Source organism: Heliconius melpomene, chromosome 12 (genome assembly GCF_056956725.1).
Source record: "Heliconius melpomene rosina isolate 202511_hmr_F chromosome 12, ASM5695672v1, whole genome shotgun sequence".
Taxonomy (NCBI): domain Eukaryota; kingdom Metazoa; phylum Arthropoda; class Insecta; order Lepidoptera; family Nymphalidae; genus Heliconius; species Heliconius melpomene.
In genome coordinates, this window is record NC_140400.1 from 2941257 (window position 1) to 2955361 (window position 14105).

The following is a 14105-nucleotide window of genomic DNA, read 5'->3' on the forward strand; positions in this document are numbered from 1 at the left end:
GTACCACCGTAATTAACGTGCCGAATCCAAAGACATGTAGATAAATATATAGATATTGATTGATAATCTTTCTAATCGGATAGCTGAGTATTTGATACCTACTAGATATTTCTTGCCCATTAATTTCCAATCTGTCGATTCATCCGATTTAGTTTCCAAATTCAAATCATTGTTTGGCTCGTTAGCAGCCATTGCGCATGATTCTCGTTTCTTTTGTCGATGGCCAACGTGTGAAAATACAGAGAACAAAAGTAACCATAGACAAAATAAAGTTTTGTGGGATTATTTGCGAGTGGATAAAGTAAATGAGCTAAGAATTGGCCGCGATGATTGTCATTTGATTTGTTAGCATTTTTAAGCCTCGTTTGATCTTCAATACAAATAGTGTTTGAATGATCATTGAAGATTTATGAGTTTTAGATGTGATGGAAAACTTTGAATGTAATTTCTGTATGATTTGTAAATAATATATACATTTTTTTAAACATAATTCAGCTACTATTAGTCCGTTTAAATGCGAAAAGAATACTTTTTTGATTGTATGTATTTATAAGCTAATTTGTAAAGTAAACACTGTAACAAAAGAGCAGTATATTTATTAGATTCATATGTAGGTATTGCGTTGAGTGTTGACACTCAACTCCAGAATTCGGCGAGTTTTTTACCTTAATAGAAACAGAGACACGTTTAAAACTAGGTTCCATTTACCTGCCTATGTGCGGGACGTAACGTGAAACTAAAAAAATAATCGACATTTTATTCATCTTACTATGCTATGGTACCAGTTACTTTATTGATTGAATAGGGTATAGTAAAATATTTGTAGAAGTTAATATAGACTAAATATTCACATTATAGCAAATATATATTGTAATATCGGTACCGAAGGAATTTGCCCGCATTCCGTCAGAAGGGGAACCTCGAACCAGACGGTGGTTTGCAAAATTGAGCCTATTATGAATAAATCACGTCTAGCTGTAATAGGGACGATTTATATATTTTAATGACCGTATCTTGGATGGTATGAGATTTTAAAATTGTAATTCATTAATAGGTTAAATTTATATTTACTACGTAGTTTGATGTAGAGTTATTCTGTTACTCATTTATATTGCTAGTGAATGACCTTAGTTTATTTTGAACCCCTATTTTATATAATTATACGAGTATATTAAAAAGTACAAAAAAAAATTAATAAATATACGTAAATATTGTTTTGTATTGTATAACAGCTCGACTAGCTAGCTAGCTGCATAGTAGGTATATGTACTTGTAAATTGTTCTAAAGGAAAACAGAAATATTTTTTATGCCTTTAATATAATTTATAAATATAGAAAATATTATACTTTAATATAATTATAAATAAACCGATTGTGGCACGTACATAAAATTAAAAGTTAGCCATTAAATCTATAACATTGCCTTGTGGCGATAGAAACTAACATGTTAATAAGAAATGTAACTATTTCATCTACAAATTCCATCACTACTACGCCGTTAAGAAAATTATAATACTTACAACGGAACTTTACAAGTAACTCAATATATCATAGATAGGCATCAGTTAATAAAAACAATTTCATTAACGAGCCTTCGAATTGTATTTGAAGCTAAATACTGGTAGCTACATACAAAAAGCCAGTTTACCATAATTATTTAAAACCTTATTCGGGGTATAATAGAGGTCATGATAGGAAATAAGATTTATGATACTTTCTATGCGTCAATCATTAGGCACAACTCACAACTTTGACGGTAATCGATACGTTATCTGTGGCTCAATCTAGCGGGCGGTAGCAGCACTATGCGGTCTGTCAATATTTGACATTTAGAGTTTTTTTTTACTCTTAAAACCCTATTAATTTTAATGTTAAAATGTGGAAGTGTGATTGTAAACGTAATGTAGATTCGATTTCAACTAGGGGGAAATGATATTTCAATTATTTTCAATTTGCCGCTTTGGTAGAAAAAGGGCATTGAAGAGTGTCGCCAATCAGCACGCGCAATTAAAAACTTTGCAAACATTCCAAAAACTCAATTTTCTTGCAGATACAAAGAAAGAAATTTTAACATGGAATATATTTTATAATTTGCTTGAGGTGTATGAGTCTTTACAACTGTGAATTAATACAAAATTAATAAAAATCAACACCCTTTTCTATGAAACAAATTATTATTGTATACCTTTGTTTGATCATTAAGCGCTTACTACTTGTCAAAGTATAGCGGTTGTCTATTTATTTTCCAATATCTAATTGACACATCTATATATTTTTGTATTGGTAACAATAGTTTATTATTGTTAGACTGACTGGTCAATAGAGTTGAATAATGGCAAATTAATTTAATTGTTTGGTGAACGGCAACTGCAATGTTTGTTTGGAAATATTGAGAGAAATATTTACCATAATTCAAAAGTAGGTAGTATAATAACGAGATATGAACAGGATATTACAATGAGGTGCTTACGTGTTAATGTCTACATTAATAAATTGAAGTTGAAACCGCTAGGTTGGTACCTAGTACCTAGGCAATTATATAAAAAAAAATATTTATCTTTTCAACCAGACAAAATAAATAATGATATTACATTAGAAATATATCGCTAAGTACATATATTTTTCCTATTACGATTCTGCTTACTGATTACAATTATTTCTTGATAATCACCAAGTTTACTTACTTTATATCACTACCTAATGAAAATGTAGTGTTGCCTATATCGATCTTGCAAGATAATTAAAATTAAAACCTAGTCCTTAGATACTTTATATACGATATCTGTTAGCCAACACTAATAATATTTTCTTTTCAGAGCAAAAAGCAAAAATGGTGGTCGGTTACTACGAGAAAAATTAGAAAAAATTGGTCTAAACCTTCCAGCAGGGAGACGGAAAGCCGCTAACGTTACGCTACTCACCTCATTAGTAGAAGGTTTGTCATTTCTATAAATTTAAGATTCCTATGTTCATACTTCACTCTGGCGCCAAAGCCAAGCCTGTCGTTGAGTTCCGCTACTCAACATGCAATGTACGGTATATCCCGCAGAGTAGACAAAGGAAGCTTAGTATTAAGACACTCCGTTTCGCACTTTCCGCGGAATTCTGGAGGTATTGCTTGGCGGAACTCACCGCCGCGCTTTGCATGGACACTAGAGCGAAGAAATGAAATATAAATATTTCATTGCTCGAGTGAGAATCGAACCCACAACCTGTTGTATTAACAGTAAGCACGCATATGCCCCTGCGCCACGACTGGCCTCTAATTATATTTAAACTAAGAAAGCTCTGGAAAACAAACTGCAATGTCTATTTCTGATCTGTCAATACATAACGAGGAGAGCGCAGTCTTTTGACACAATCAATACTAAAAAAAAACCATATATCCTTAGCGGAAGCAGTGCACCTCGCCCGCGACTTCGGCTACGTGTGCGAGACGGAGTTCCCGGCGCGCGCGCTCGCCGAGTACCTCGCGCGGCAGTACGCGGAGCACGACGCGCGCCGCCGCAGGGACCTGCTGCAGGCCACTAAACAGGTTGGTCACGTGTTTTTTTTTATTTGTTGTAATGTATTGTTCCACATTTGCATAAAAAATATTATTAGAAACGTTTACAAAATTTTCTACGGTGGGATTTGAATCGGTGACATTTGGATGGTTACTAAAAGTCACGAGTTTCTATTTATATACACGTTTATTCTAAGAAACATTTTTAAATAAATTTATATGTATATTTTGTTTTTAGAAATAAGTAAATGTAGATAACAAAAATCTACTGATATTACAATATTGTTATTTAAAGTATACTTCCATATAATATTTCTGCATGCTTTTTAAAAATCTATTTTCATAAAATAAGATTTCCAAATAAATTATACTTTAGTTACAAATCAAGTAATTCAATCAACAGGTGGTAAAAGAAGTAATGGATCTTTTAAACCAAGACCGCTCGCCGCTGTGCAACACGCGGCCGCCACACCTACTGGAGCCCGCCATACAGCGTCATCTCACACACTTCTCTCTTATCTCGCACGGGTTTGGTGGCCCCGCGATCGTAGCTGCTTTGACTGCTATACAGGTATTGTTTTTTGTTTTTTTTTTCTATTTTTTTTTTGTTCAATACATAAATCCTAATATTAGGAGTTGAGACACAGATTAGCTCAAAGTTCTTTCGTTTTCTTTTCATTTAATATATTAACTGCGGTTTTTTATTGTGATGTTTTACTTGAAGCTAATTAAATTGCAAATGAAAATGTAACTTAAATTTTTTTTTTTTTAAATTATATTAGCATTTGCAAATCCTCCTTACCAGTAATTATGTTTAGTTTAAATATGTAACGGTTATTGGTAAACCTAATAAATAAATAAGTAACGACTACAAAAGCTACCAGTTGTAAATCTCAAATCAAAAACTTTCTGTAAATTTCAAATGCCACAGATTTTTTTATTTTATGAACGTCCGCTTATTAACTCTTTTTTTACAGAATTTCCTCAATGAATCTCTGAAGCATTTAGACAAATTATATCCTCAAAGCGGTATGGTGTCGTCCACAATGGACAAAACAAAAATGGATCCTGACATCAAAAAGTAACACATACACTACCTCCGCGCATTAAAGCGCATTTATGAGAGTATAATAATTAAAAAGTGTACATTTTTTGTAATGGCAACATTCGATGTAAAGTTTTTTTTTGTATAATTTCAATAATATTTGACACAGACGTAATAAGAATGCTCCCTTGAAATTTAACGAAAGAAAGAAAAGTTTTATTTTTTTAAGACGTTATCTCTAATATTTATAAGGTATATATTATAATCAATGATTTGGCATTATAAATAGAATATTGTATATCATAAGTTAAGTTTGGATTTATTTAAATATCTCGACATTTCTGTGTTAGCTTAAATATTTTATTTTTGATATTGACATCTTTTGACTCTTGGTTCATAAGCAAACTTGATTTAAACATCACAAAGTATATATAGTATCAAATATTTCATCTTATTATACAATTTGTAAGCGTGGTCAGGCTAAAATAAAATCTAATATTTGATTATAATACAAAACAACACGACTTATCTTGTAAAACAAACTAAAACATAGTAATAGACATGTCACTGGTAAAATAAAAATATTAGCAATTTTATTTATTGATTGCCACTCAACTGCCAAACAATTATAATTGAAAAAAGCTTTTATTTTGCAATAAACATAACCGCATTCAAATAAAGTGCAATTATGAAATACTCAAGATTGTGAGATTTGTACATATAGATTAAATAAATAGATAAATTAAGCATGTTATACTTGCCGCGTGATTGTAGATCATTTTATATAATAGAAATCAGATTTTTTTTCCACAAATAGTATTTTTAAAGCAAAAGTCAGTGATCCACCGCAATAAGACACATATCAAGTTGTATATAGTTAATGTAGAATTTGAAGCCTTCTCACGCTCAGTCTTAATTTTAAAATAAAAACCTCTTTAGTTCATAATTTTATTATTAGTAAATAGTGTTGCTAGTGATTCATTGTGAAAGTGTGCCAATTAGTTCTTAATAAAACCGTCGATTTAACGGTTAAGTATTTAATAACTTTAATTATTGTGGGACTTATAATGTTAAATAAATGACTTCAATTTTTACGTCTTTGAAAATTTGCATATCGATTTTTTATTTATATTTTTTAGACAAAATTTAGCCTTGTAGAGTCAATTTTATTGTATTTTCTGTTACATTTTCCCATAAAAATACCAAAACGTTTAACTATGGACCAGATCATTCAGTTGTATTTGTCAAATAAAACTTAAAAACCAAATTAAGTTCTATCTATTTGTATTGAAAATTTTAATAAATATTTCAAGTGCCACACAAACGATTGGTAATTGCTCCTCTATACTATAAATGATTAAGGCTAAATTATTTGTTTATATATTATGTATTATAAAATATATTATCTTTTTGTATCACTAAAAGCAGGGTAAAATTATAATAATACATGAAAATCAAATGCAGTTTGTATTTTAACACATTAAAGGTATTAAATTTTATAGCTTTTTAAAGATGACAAAATAAACAGTATGAATTCGAAAGCAGTGATTTTTTGAGGAATATAACCATTTCGTAGCATGTGAATGTTAAATGTTAATATTTTCTGAATAACGATTTTTTTAAACAGATGGTTAGTTACAGTTCTTTAACTAAAAAATGAAGTACCTTTCTGTTTTTTAGTGAAAATAAAATAATTAAATTATCAACAATTCACATTTATTTTATCATATGTATTCATCAATAATATCGAGAAGAAAAGAAAACGTCGTACAATTTTTTAAATGACACAGTTAAAGTTTAAATTATATTTTTTTGTAAATATGTAAGTTACTAAAGATCATTAAAATATAATATTTGAAATTGTTTTTTATTTTACTGATTTATTTCCAGATTACATAAAGTTGGTAAGAAACGAAGCCAGAGGTCACAAGCTCTCTAAAAAGCTTTATTAGTAAAACTTAATATTGCTCCGGCAAAGATTAAAAAAACCACACATTACTTAAAAATTTACAAACTATAAATCTAGTGAACAATTTAAACATTTCGAGTCACTCTGGGGAAAATGAATTATTATTTATTAATATTTAGTGGAGACGGAGTGTCTTAACACTACCATGCAGTGTACGTGATACAGCATGGAGCTGATTTATGAATATTATTTCCCGACTGCTAAGGAAGGGTTATTTTAAAAAATGGTCAGAAAAATTGTATATTTTTAAACGACAATTATAATCTGTGGATACTTCGAAATCAACTTTTATTTGTGACATTGACATTTACCTTAAAAAAAACGAACTATCATTTTAATTTTAAACTACCGTAAAGCCGCCAAAAATGAGTATTTCGCCAAATAGAAATATAACAAAAATAACAGAGTAATGTGCTTTTAAATATATCTATTTTTTTTAATATAATGGATCAGATAGTGATATTTCAATTTCCTCATAAGTTAATTGAAAACTTAAATATAGCATACAATGTTTTGAGTCGGAAGATAGCATGTTGGAATAAATATCAAATATTTCTATATGAAGATCTAGATTATAAGAATCTAGATCACGTTTGCGAAATTAATTTTACTGAATCTACTATTGCTCAATTAATCTTATCTGCTAACTATTTAATATGCTTAGATTACAAAGGTGCTGTGTTTGTTACACGATTAAAATTTAAACATTCGGCGCACAAACGCGTTAAAGGTAGCTTTGAACAAAGGGAAAAAAACATATTAGTTTTAGATTATCATGAGGATGTAGTATATAGCTTAAAACAAGATTGTGATAATTTATATTTTTGTATCAATAAAATGAATTCTGAATTTGAACCATATAAAAAATTTATTATAATATTAAACAATCAATTAGTGATACCTAAGGGGACTCAGAGAGACAAATACATATTCCGTACTCGTGTTTTGTCTGAAACAGAGAGTGAGTATGTGAAAGGTATTTTTAAATCAGATGAAGATACTTGTAACAGACTAGTCCTTGTAATAATTAGTTTTGATGGACTGTCGATTTATGGTCTGCTAGTTGATGTGAAGTCTCCTAAATTAAGCATAAATATAATTGAATTATTTAAAAGTCCTTCACAAATCAGCACCATAAACTTTATCACTGATAACTACTTTAACTTACTTGTCAGTTTAACTACAGGAACTATTATCAAACTGGCTTTAAATAGTTCCCTGCAAACTCCCCATATTGTTCATTTAAACACAGCTATCCATAAGTTACTAGCCATAGATGATGCACTGGTTTTTACAGACGGTGTAAGTTTGTGGAAAGCTGAAAATGCATTTTCTACTGAGATAAAATTTAAACAGTTCAATATAATGTATCCAAAAGACTTCATCAGATGTGGAGATGAACTTATTTGCACAACATATTCTAAATTATTATACATTTTACCTCTTGACCATGATTCAAGCTACAAAGAATCTAAGAGTGCAACTGAATATTGCTCAGCAGAAAATTTGTTAAACAATTATGATTATTTGAACAGAATAATGGAGGAAATTGAAACAAACAACCAAACTGTGCAAAGCTTAAAGAAAGAAGAAAATTATTTGGCCACCCTGGCTTTGTCTAATAGACATGATGTCATGGATGATATAATTCAGTATAACATTATAATATATGAAAGCTATGAAAGTGTTTTAAAGGAAGAAGCTTCTATAACCCTTACAAATGATATAAAAGAGTATTTTGACAGCAATAGCTACTGTTGTCTCATAAATATTACCACTATAACATTGCAACCAAAATTTAATGATATGTTAACAAATCTTTTGGGAAATGTACAAATCCATATGATATTTACATCAAACAAAAAAATTCTAAATACAGTCAGTATAAAAGTTATGGAGCAATTAGATAGATTAAAACTGGTTGTACCTTTGAATTTAAAAAATATAAAGAGTGCCGTCCATGTAAATATAAAACTAATCTCAAATATTCCGGGTGCATTAAATGAAAAGAAAACTCTATGGGCCACCTTACAAGATAAAGTAATTGTTTTAGGTGTGGAACAATTTATAAAAACATATTTAACAAGAAATATTCAGTCCCTTAAAGAAACAAAAGAACCTATTGAAGATTTAATATATCAAACTGCTAGAAATCATCATGGCACCTTGTTTGATATCACTCTCTCAGACAAAGATCCAATCGAATGGCCATTTTATGTTGCATTACCAAATAACTACAAGGAATTGTTCTTAAATAAATCATCATATAATAAACACTTCAATCTTTCAAGAATTGAATATCTGCACAATGTTATATTATCAGAAGATTTTTTATGTTCAAATAAGAACATATTTTTGAACATATTAAATGAAATAGTTGATATAAATATTATAAGTGATGGGTTTTCTGAACCGTTACTAATGGTGTCGAGCACAAATTCCCAAATAGCATTTGGTGTGAGAAACTTTTTTTCTAATATAATATACAATTTTGATAATTATCAAAATAAGCATTCTATGATTGTGTCCCCTACATTTATTGAAATACTTGAGGTAAATATATATGTATGTTATATATTTTTTTACTTCACACTGCATGCCACATATAGCAGGGTAAGCAGAGGAAACCTAATATTAAGACACTGTCCCCATGCAGTGTCCAATTTTCCAAATATTGCAATGGTTTAAAATCCTCCAGATGGGAATCAAGAACTTTACATTCACAGCTATTTTTTTTACTTTCAGAACACACTGGTTGACATGAGTAGTTATATAGATAAAAATTCTGTTGAAGAATTCCTCAGCCTTTATGGATATTTTGAAAGAAATGTCATCGGCTCCTTAGTCGTTTAAGGCATCTTCTCAAATGAATTGTATAAAAGCAAATTCACCAATACTCTATTTATTTCAAAGTAAACAATTTCCAATTATTTTTTTAAAGATTTTGCTTTATTAAGTGGTTATTCTATTTTATAATACAGTACTGTAAGTGCTATATTTTGGTTATATTCCAATAATATTTGCTTGAAAGTTACAGTAATTATTATGATACCATACTTTATTTAGCCTTTTAGAGATGATTTATTTGCTTATGTATAATTCAAGTACTGAAATGTGATTCTATTGGTACCTTTTTTATTTAATTTATTAGAATAAGATTGTACTTTAATAAACAAGGACCAACCAGGGAAATATATGTAGCCATATATAGATCTCATTAGATAGCCCCAACATATATAAGGATTTTATAACTTCTGTCTAAATATGTGCTTGGATAAACTAAAAATGTTAATTATACTTTTTTACACTTTTAAGATATTTTTCTGTACCAGTATATCAAATATTAATTGGTACTTTATTTGTATACAGGCAAAACTGAATCAAAATTTAACTTAGATAGGTCATAAACATCTTTTGACGTTTTTAATTAGGATAATTATTTTATAGTCAAGTACTTTAATCTTATAGTTAAAAGCACAAATAATTCAATAAAACATTCAAAATATTCCTACTTGATTTATTTCTACAATTATTTTGTAAATTTATAATTGTTCTTTAAAATATATTTGAACTGAAAAGCTGGTCTTTGTTTATTTTGTTTTGTACAAAGATAATGTTAGAATAACATTTTTTATTGATATAATTATGCCATAAAAATGGTAATCTTTATTTATTTTATTTCTATAACTGTGAGACTGATGAACTTTAATGTAATTAAAGAAAAATCATTTGTTACAAAAGTAATCTAATATCTCTTAAAAGGTGCACAAATAAAAAAAATGTTATACATACAAACAAACTTACCAACAAAATAAGTAATAAATGTAAGTGTAACAAATAAAAAATAAAAGTCTTTTATTAAATTATAATCTATTTATTTATTTAGACCATTCTCCTGAGGAGTTCGTTGATCTTGTCCTCACGGTTACCGAAGTCACCACCGTCCACATAATGGATGGTCTTCTTACGCCAGCCTCCGGTTGGGTTGTTTAGCTTGAATGGCCATAAGAAATTGCTTGCATACTAGAAAAAAGGTATTTATTTAGAAACGGATTTAATGAATAATTTCAACAAAAACAATCTATTTAAGATCCTAGTGTAACATGTTCTATTGAAAAAATAATTACAAGTTTACGAAATAATGATGAAAACTAAAAAAAATTGGAACTGTCATTTCTAATCCCTTTTTTACTTCCTTATTTATGCATTTTAAATATTATATAAAATTACTAGGCACTTAAAAAACAATGAGTGCCATATTGCCAAATTTTGATGCACTGAGATAGTGTCAGCTTGCAAACGCAACAGTTGTGGGTCACAGACACCTCCCTCCCGTCCCAAGGATTATATTCATTTCTTTATTTTGAAAACAACCCTTCTATCTCAAATTTGGACGTAAGTGTTTTAAAAGCATAAATCTACAAAACAAATATATAATTAATCATAATAGTTGACCATGTGTTATTAATTACCTTGAACTTGTCTCCCACAGTGAAAATCTCGTGGATAAGGTCTTCCACGCAGATGATATCGCTTTTGCCGAGCTTCTCCTCGATGATCTTGTTGGACGTGATGCCGACGCGTTGTCCCTTCACTTTGGCGAAACCACGTTTGTAGATGAGCTAGAATATTGATAATAATTACAAAACTTTAATTATTATTTTTCAAGATAGTAATTTTTTGCTTAATGAAGTATAATTATTAATTATCCTCATATTTATAAAAACTAAATTTGCTGTACAAGAAAGTAAATTTAAAATTAAAATGTGATATATGTGAAAATATCTTCATAAACATATGTGTCAAACACATGTGATGTTATGTTATGTCTATGATTGGTATCAAATTGTTAAATGATATTATCATTTAATCATAATCTAATAATCATATTATAATGATATTATAATTTAATAATAATTTATAAAAAAGACTATACCTGTAAAATACTTTGCATTTTCACCATATTTCTGGGCATACAATCATATTAAAATGATAAATATTGTTAATAAGCACAAAAACCTAAAAAATATATTTGAATATTACAAAATGAATGCCTCTCACCTCTCGCACACTCTTCAAATTGGGGTATCCCCATGTGATGTAGGGTTCTGCGATACGGAGCATATTCACTGTGGCCTTGTTTAACTTGATGAATACACCATTGTTGATTTGACGCAATCTGAACAGTTTTAGTACTTTGCGGACCTATGAAATAGAAGAGTTAATTCTATTATACATGTATATACATTACAAGGGCTTGGCAAACTAGAAGAGAATAGTAATGAATAAGTTCTACATATGAACATAAAAAAAGTAAAACATTTTGCAACACTAAAATATGAATGGACATAGTTAGCAGAGAGAACCTAATGTTTTAACACTGTTTATCATATTGAAAGGAGAAGCATAACACCATTGTACATATTCCCCTTACTGGAGATATAGTTTATTAGCATCCTATTTATTGTAGCATTAAAATTACAATGTTTGAAAACCAATCAATATATTTATTTTAAATACTTATTTATAAATAAGAATTAAGAATGTTTTTTCATACCTTTGGTGAGACCTGGTTGATACCACGGATACGGATGACAAAGGCAAGCTTGGCTTCACCAGGAACATAGTAGTTGCCTCGGTTGCGTGCCTAAAAGTTTTACAATTATAATCACTTATTCAAAAATCAATATTAATTTCAGTGACTCTTGTATATTTTAGGCTAAACTGAGATGACCAATCAAAAAGATTTTAATATGTTTTGTTATTTTAATTGAAAGTGTATACTTTTATATCATAACCTTATATTACACAGAAAAATTACTAATATTTTGTAAAAACACAAATATACAAAATATTTGATTTTTCATCTTTACTTTATTCCACTTATAGAACAGTAAGTATGAAGGTAGAAAAAATCTATTATCAAGATCCTCCAGTCGCTGCTTCTGCTTTTTCTTCTATACAAATGTTAGACATTGCATGTTCAGTGGCGGAACTCAATGTTGCACATTGCCTATTAACATTAAAATAATTCCCTCTTGTGACTGGGACTCAAACCCGCAACTATTTTATTTAATCAGATCCTGTTCCATTGTACTATGATGGATATTATTTTAATGATACAGTTATAATAAAGTATGAATGGGAAAGAAGATTAATTGAAGTTGTATAGAAGTCCAAAATATTTTAGCTGACCATTTAGTAGTTAAAATATTGTTGCTATACATAATAAATCTAAGTCTATTAAACCTACTTGTCTAGCCAGTCTGATCTCATCACGCTCCTTGATGCGGTATTCCTTAACATATTGTTCAGCCCTCTTGAAGATTTCTTTCCTCTTCTTGATGGCAGCTGAACGCCTTTTGATTGTTACCTAATTAAAGTTGTTTATTATAGTAACATAAAAAAATATTCAAGATATAATTAGAATAGAAATTCATTCAGATTAAATATTAACAGCATCTTTAATCAGATGAACTATGCCTTTAAAATGGGATTCATCATATAATAAAATCTAAAATACATGTCTTTATATGTCATGTCAATAAACCAAGGAAATCACGATATAATATAAATTTAAAATAATATATTAGGTATAAAGTTATAGCTATATTAAGAAAAAATTAAGTATAAAAATGCTGGCATATCTACTTTATGTTATAATAAGTATATAAACATTTTGATAGTTGTTACCTGTATGCGACGAGCTCTTAGAGCATCTCTGCGTTTACGGTGCTTTAGAACTGACTCGGGGACCGCTGGCAGCTTCTTGCTGTCCTCCTTGCCTTTCGCTACCTTCTTTTCAACCGGGGCCTTTTTGTCGGCCGCAGCCTTCTTGACCGTTGAAGCCACCATTGTGCTAAAACACGGATACAAAAAATCTAAATATTTGCAACGTGTTGCATTATTTTTTTTGTATCAAATTCATTTGTTTAGGTTATGATGCGCATATGAAACATATTACTAATGATTGATTGTTTACCACAAAACATAAGATAGAAAGAACTAGTTTCAATTGTCTTAACTTAAGAAAATGATTAATAAGTAATTAAAATATTAATTGCCTAAGAATGATTTATCTATACATGCGTGCATTAATGGTACATGTAGGTTAGAAATATTGTCAATATAGGATACAATCAAAAATCTTAATGAAATGCAGAATAATAGTTATATTTTTATAAGTATTAGCTCTAGAATAAGGGACGATGATAAAAGAAATTATAAACATAAAAAATAATGAAAATGCGGTTGATAACTTGTGCATCGGATAATAACCACTTTTTAGAGTTGAACACTTTTGAAGAAATCGGATAAATTTTTCAATATTTTAACACTGCAATTATATTTCTTAATTAATTATCATCAATTTAACACTAAACAATCAATAAATATTCTAAAAATTAACAACCTGCGAGGCAAAACTCCACGCGGCACGTGTGTCAAATTATAGAAAGAAAGACAGAAACCATAGACTTCCGGTAGTCGCCATATTTTTGATATTTTTTTATAGCAACACAACTATTTCACATATGTATTTTATTACTTTAATTATAATATTGTAATATATCATATCACATTTAAAA

General features: G+C 29.2%; 3 protein-coding genes across 6 annotated transcripts in view; 2 read left to right on the forward strand and 1 right to left on the reverse strand.

Moving 5' to 3' along the window:
- Positions 1–6410, forward strand: part of TfAP-2 (transcription factor AP-2) — a 53674-nt gene extending 47264 nt beyond the window's left edge. For both annotated transcript variants that reach the window (XM_085194587.1, XM_085194588.1), the window contains 4 exons: positions 2817–2935; positions 3393–3535; positions 3909–4076; positions 4483–6410. In XM_085194587.1, the coding sequence (XP_085050713.1) occupies positions 2817–2935; positions 3393–3535; positions 3909–4076; positions 4483–4590 (538 nt within the window). In that variant the 3' untranslated portion in view covers positions 4591–6410. The remainder of the gene's footprint in view (positions 1–2816; positions 2936–3392; positions 3536–3908; positions 4077–4482) is intronic.
- A 417-nt stretch (positions 6411–6827) lies between these two features.
- On the forward strand, positions 6828–10382 carry LOC146533413 (uncharacterized). Of its 2 annotated transcripts, XM_085193959.1 has the most exons (3): positions 6828–7480; positions 7817–9072; positions 9265–10382. In XM_085193959.1, the coding sequence occupies exons 1-3, from the start codon at positions 6964–6966 to the stop codon at positions 9370–9372; spliced, it is 1881 nt and encodes a 626-aa protein (XP_085050085.1). In that variant the 5' UTR covers positions 6828–6963; the 3' UTR covers positions 9373–10382. The 2 variants fall into 2 exon arrangements, with proteins under 2 accessions (XP_085050085.1, XP_085050084.1); XM_085193958.1 differs by having other exon boundaries at positions 6829–9072.
- Positions 10373–14030, reverse strand: RpL7 (ribosomal protein L7). 2 transcript variants are annotated; one of them, XM_085193960.1, is made up of 7 exons: positions 13931–14030; positions 13213–13378; positions 12773–12892; positions 12077–12166; positions 11581–11724; positions 10992–11141; positions 10373–10542 (listed from the first exon to the last, which is right to left on the reverse strand). In XM_085193960.1, exons 2-7 carry the CDS (start codon positions 13372–13374, stop codon positions 10402–10404), a joined length of 807 nt encoding a protein of 268 aa, XP_085050086.1. In that variant the 5' UTR covers positions 13375–13378; positions 13931–14030; the 3' UTR covers positions 10373–10401. The 2 variants fall into 2 exon arrangements, with proteins under 2 accessions (XP_085050086.1, XP_085050087.1); XM_085193961.1 differs by lacking the exon at positions 13931–14030 and adding an exon at positions 13798–13919.
- Positions 14031–14105: the final 75 nt, after the last annotated feature.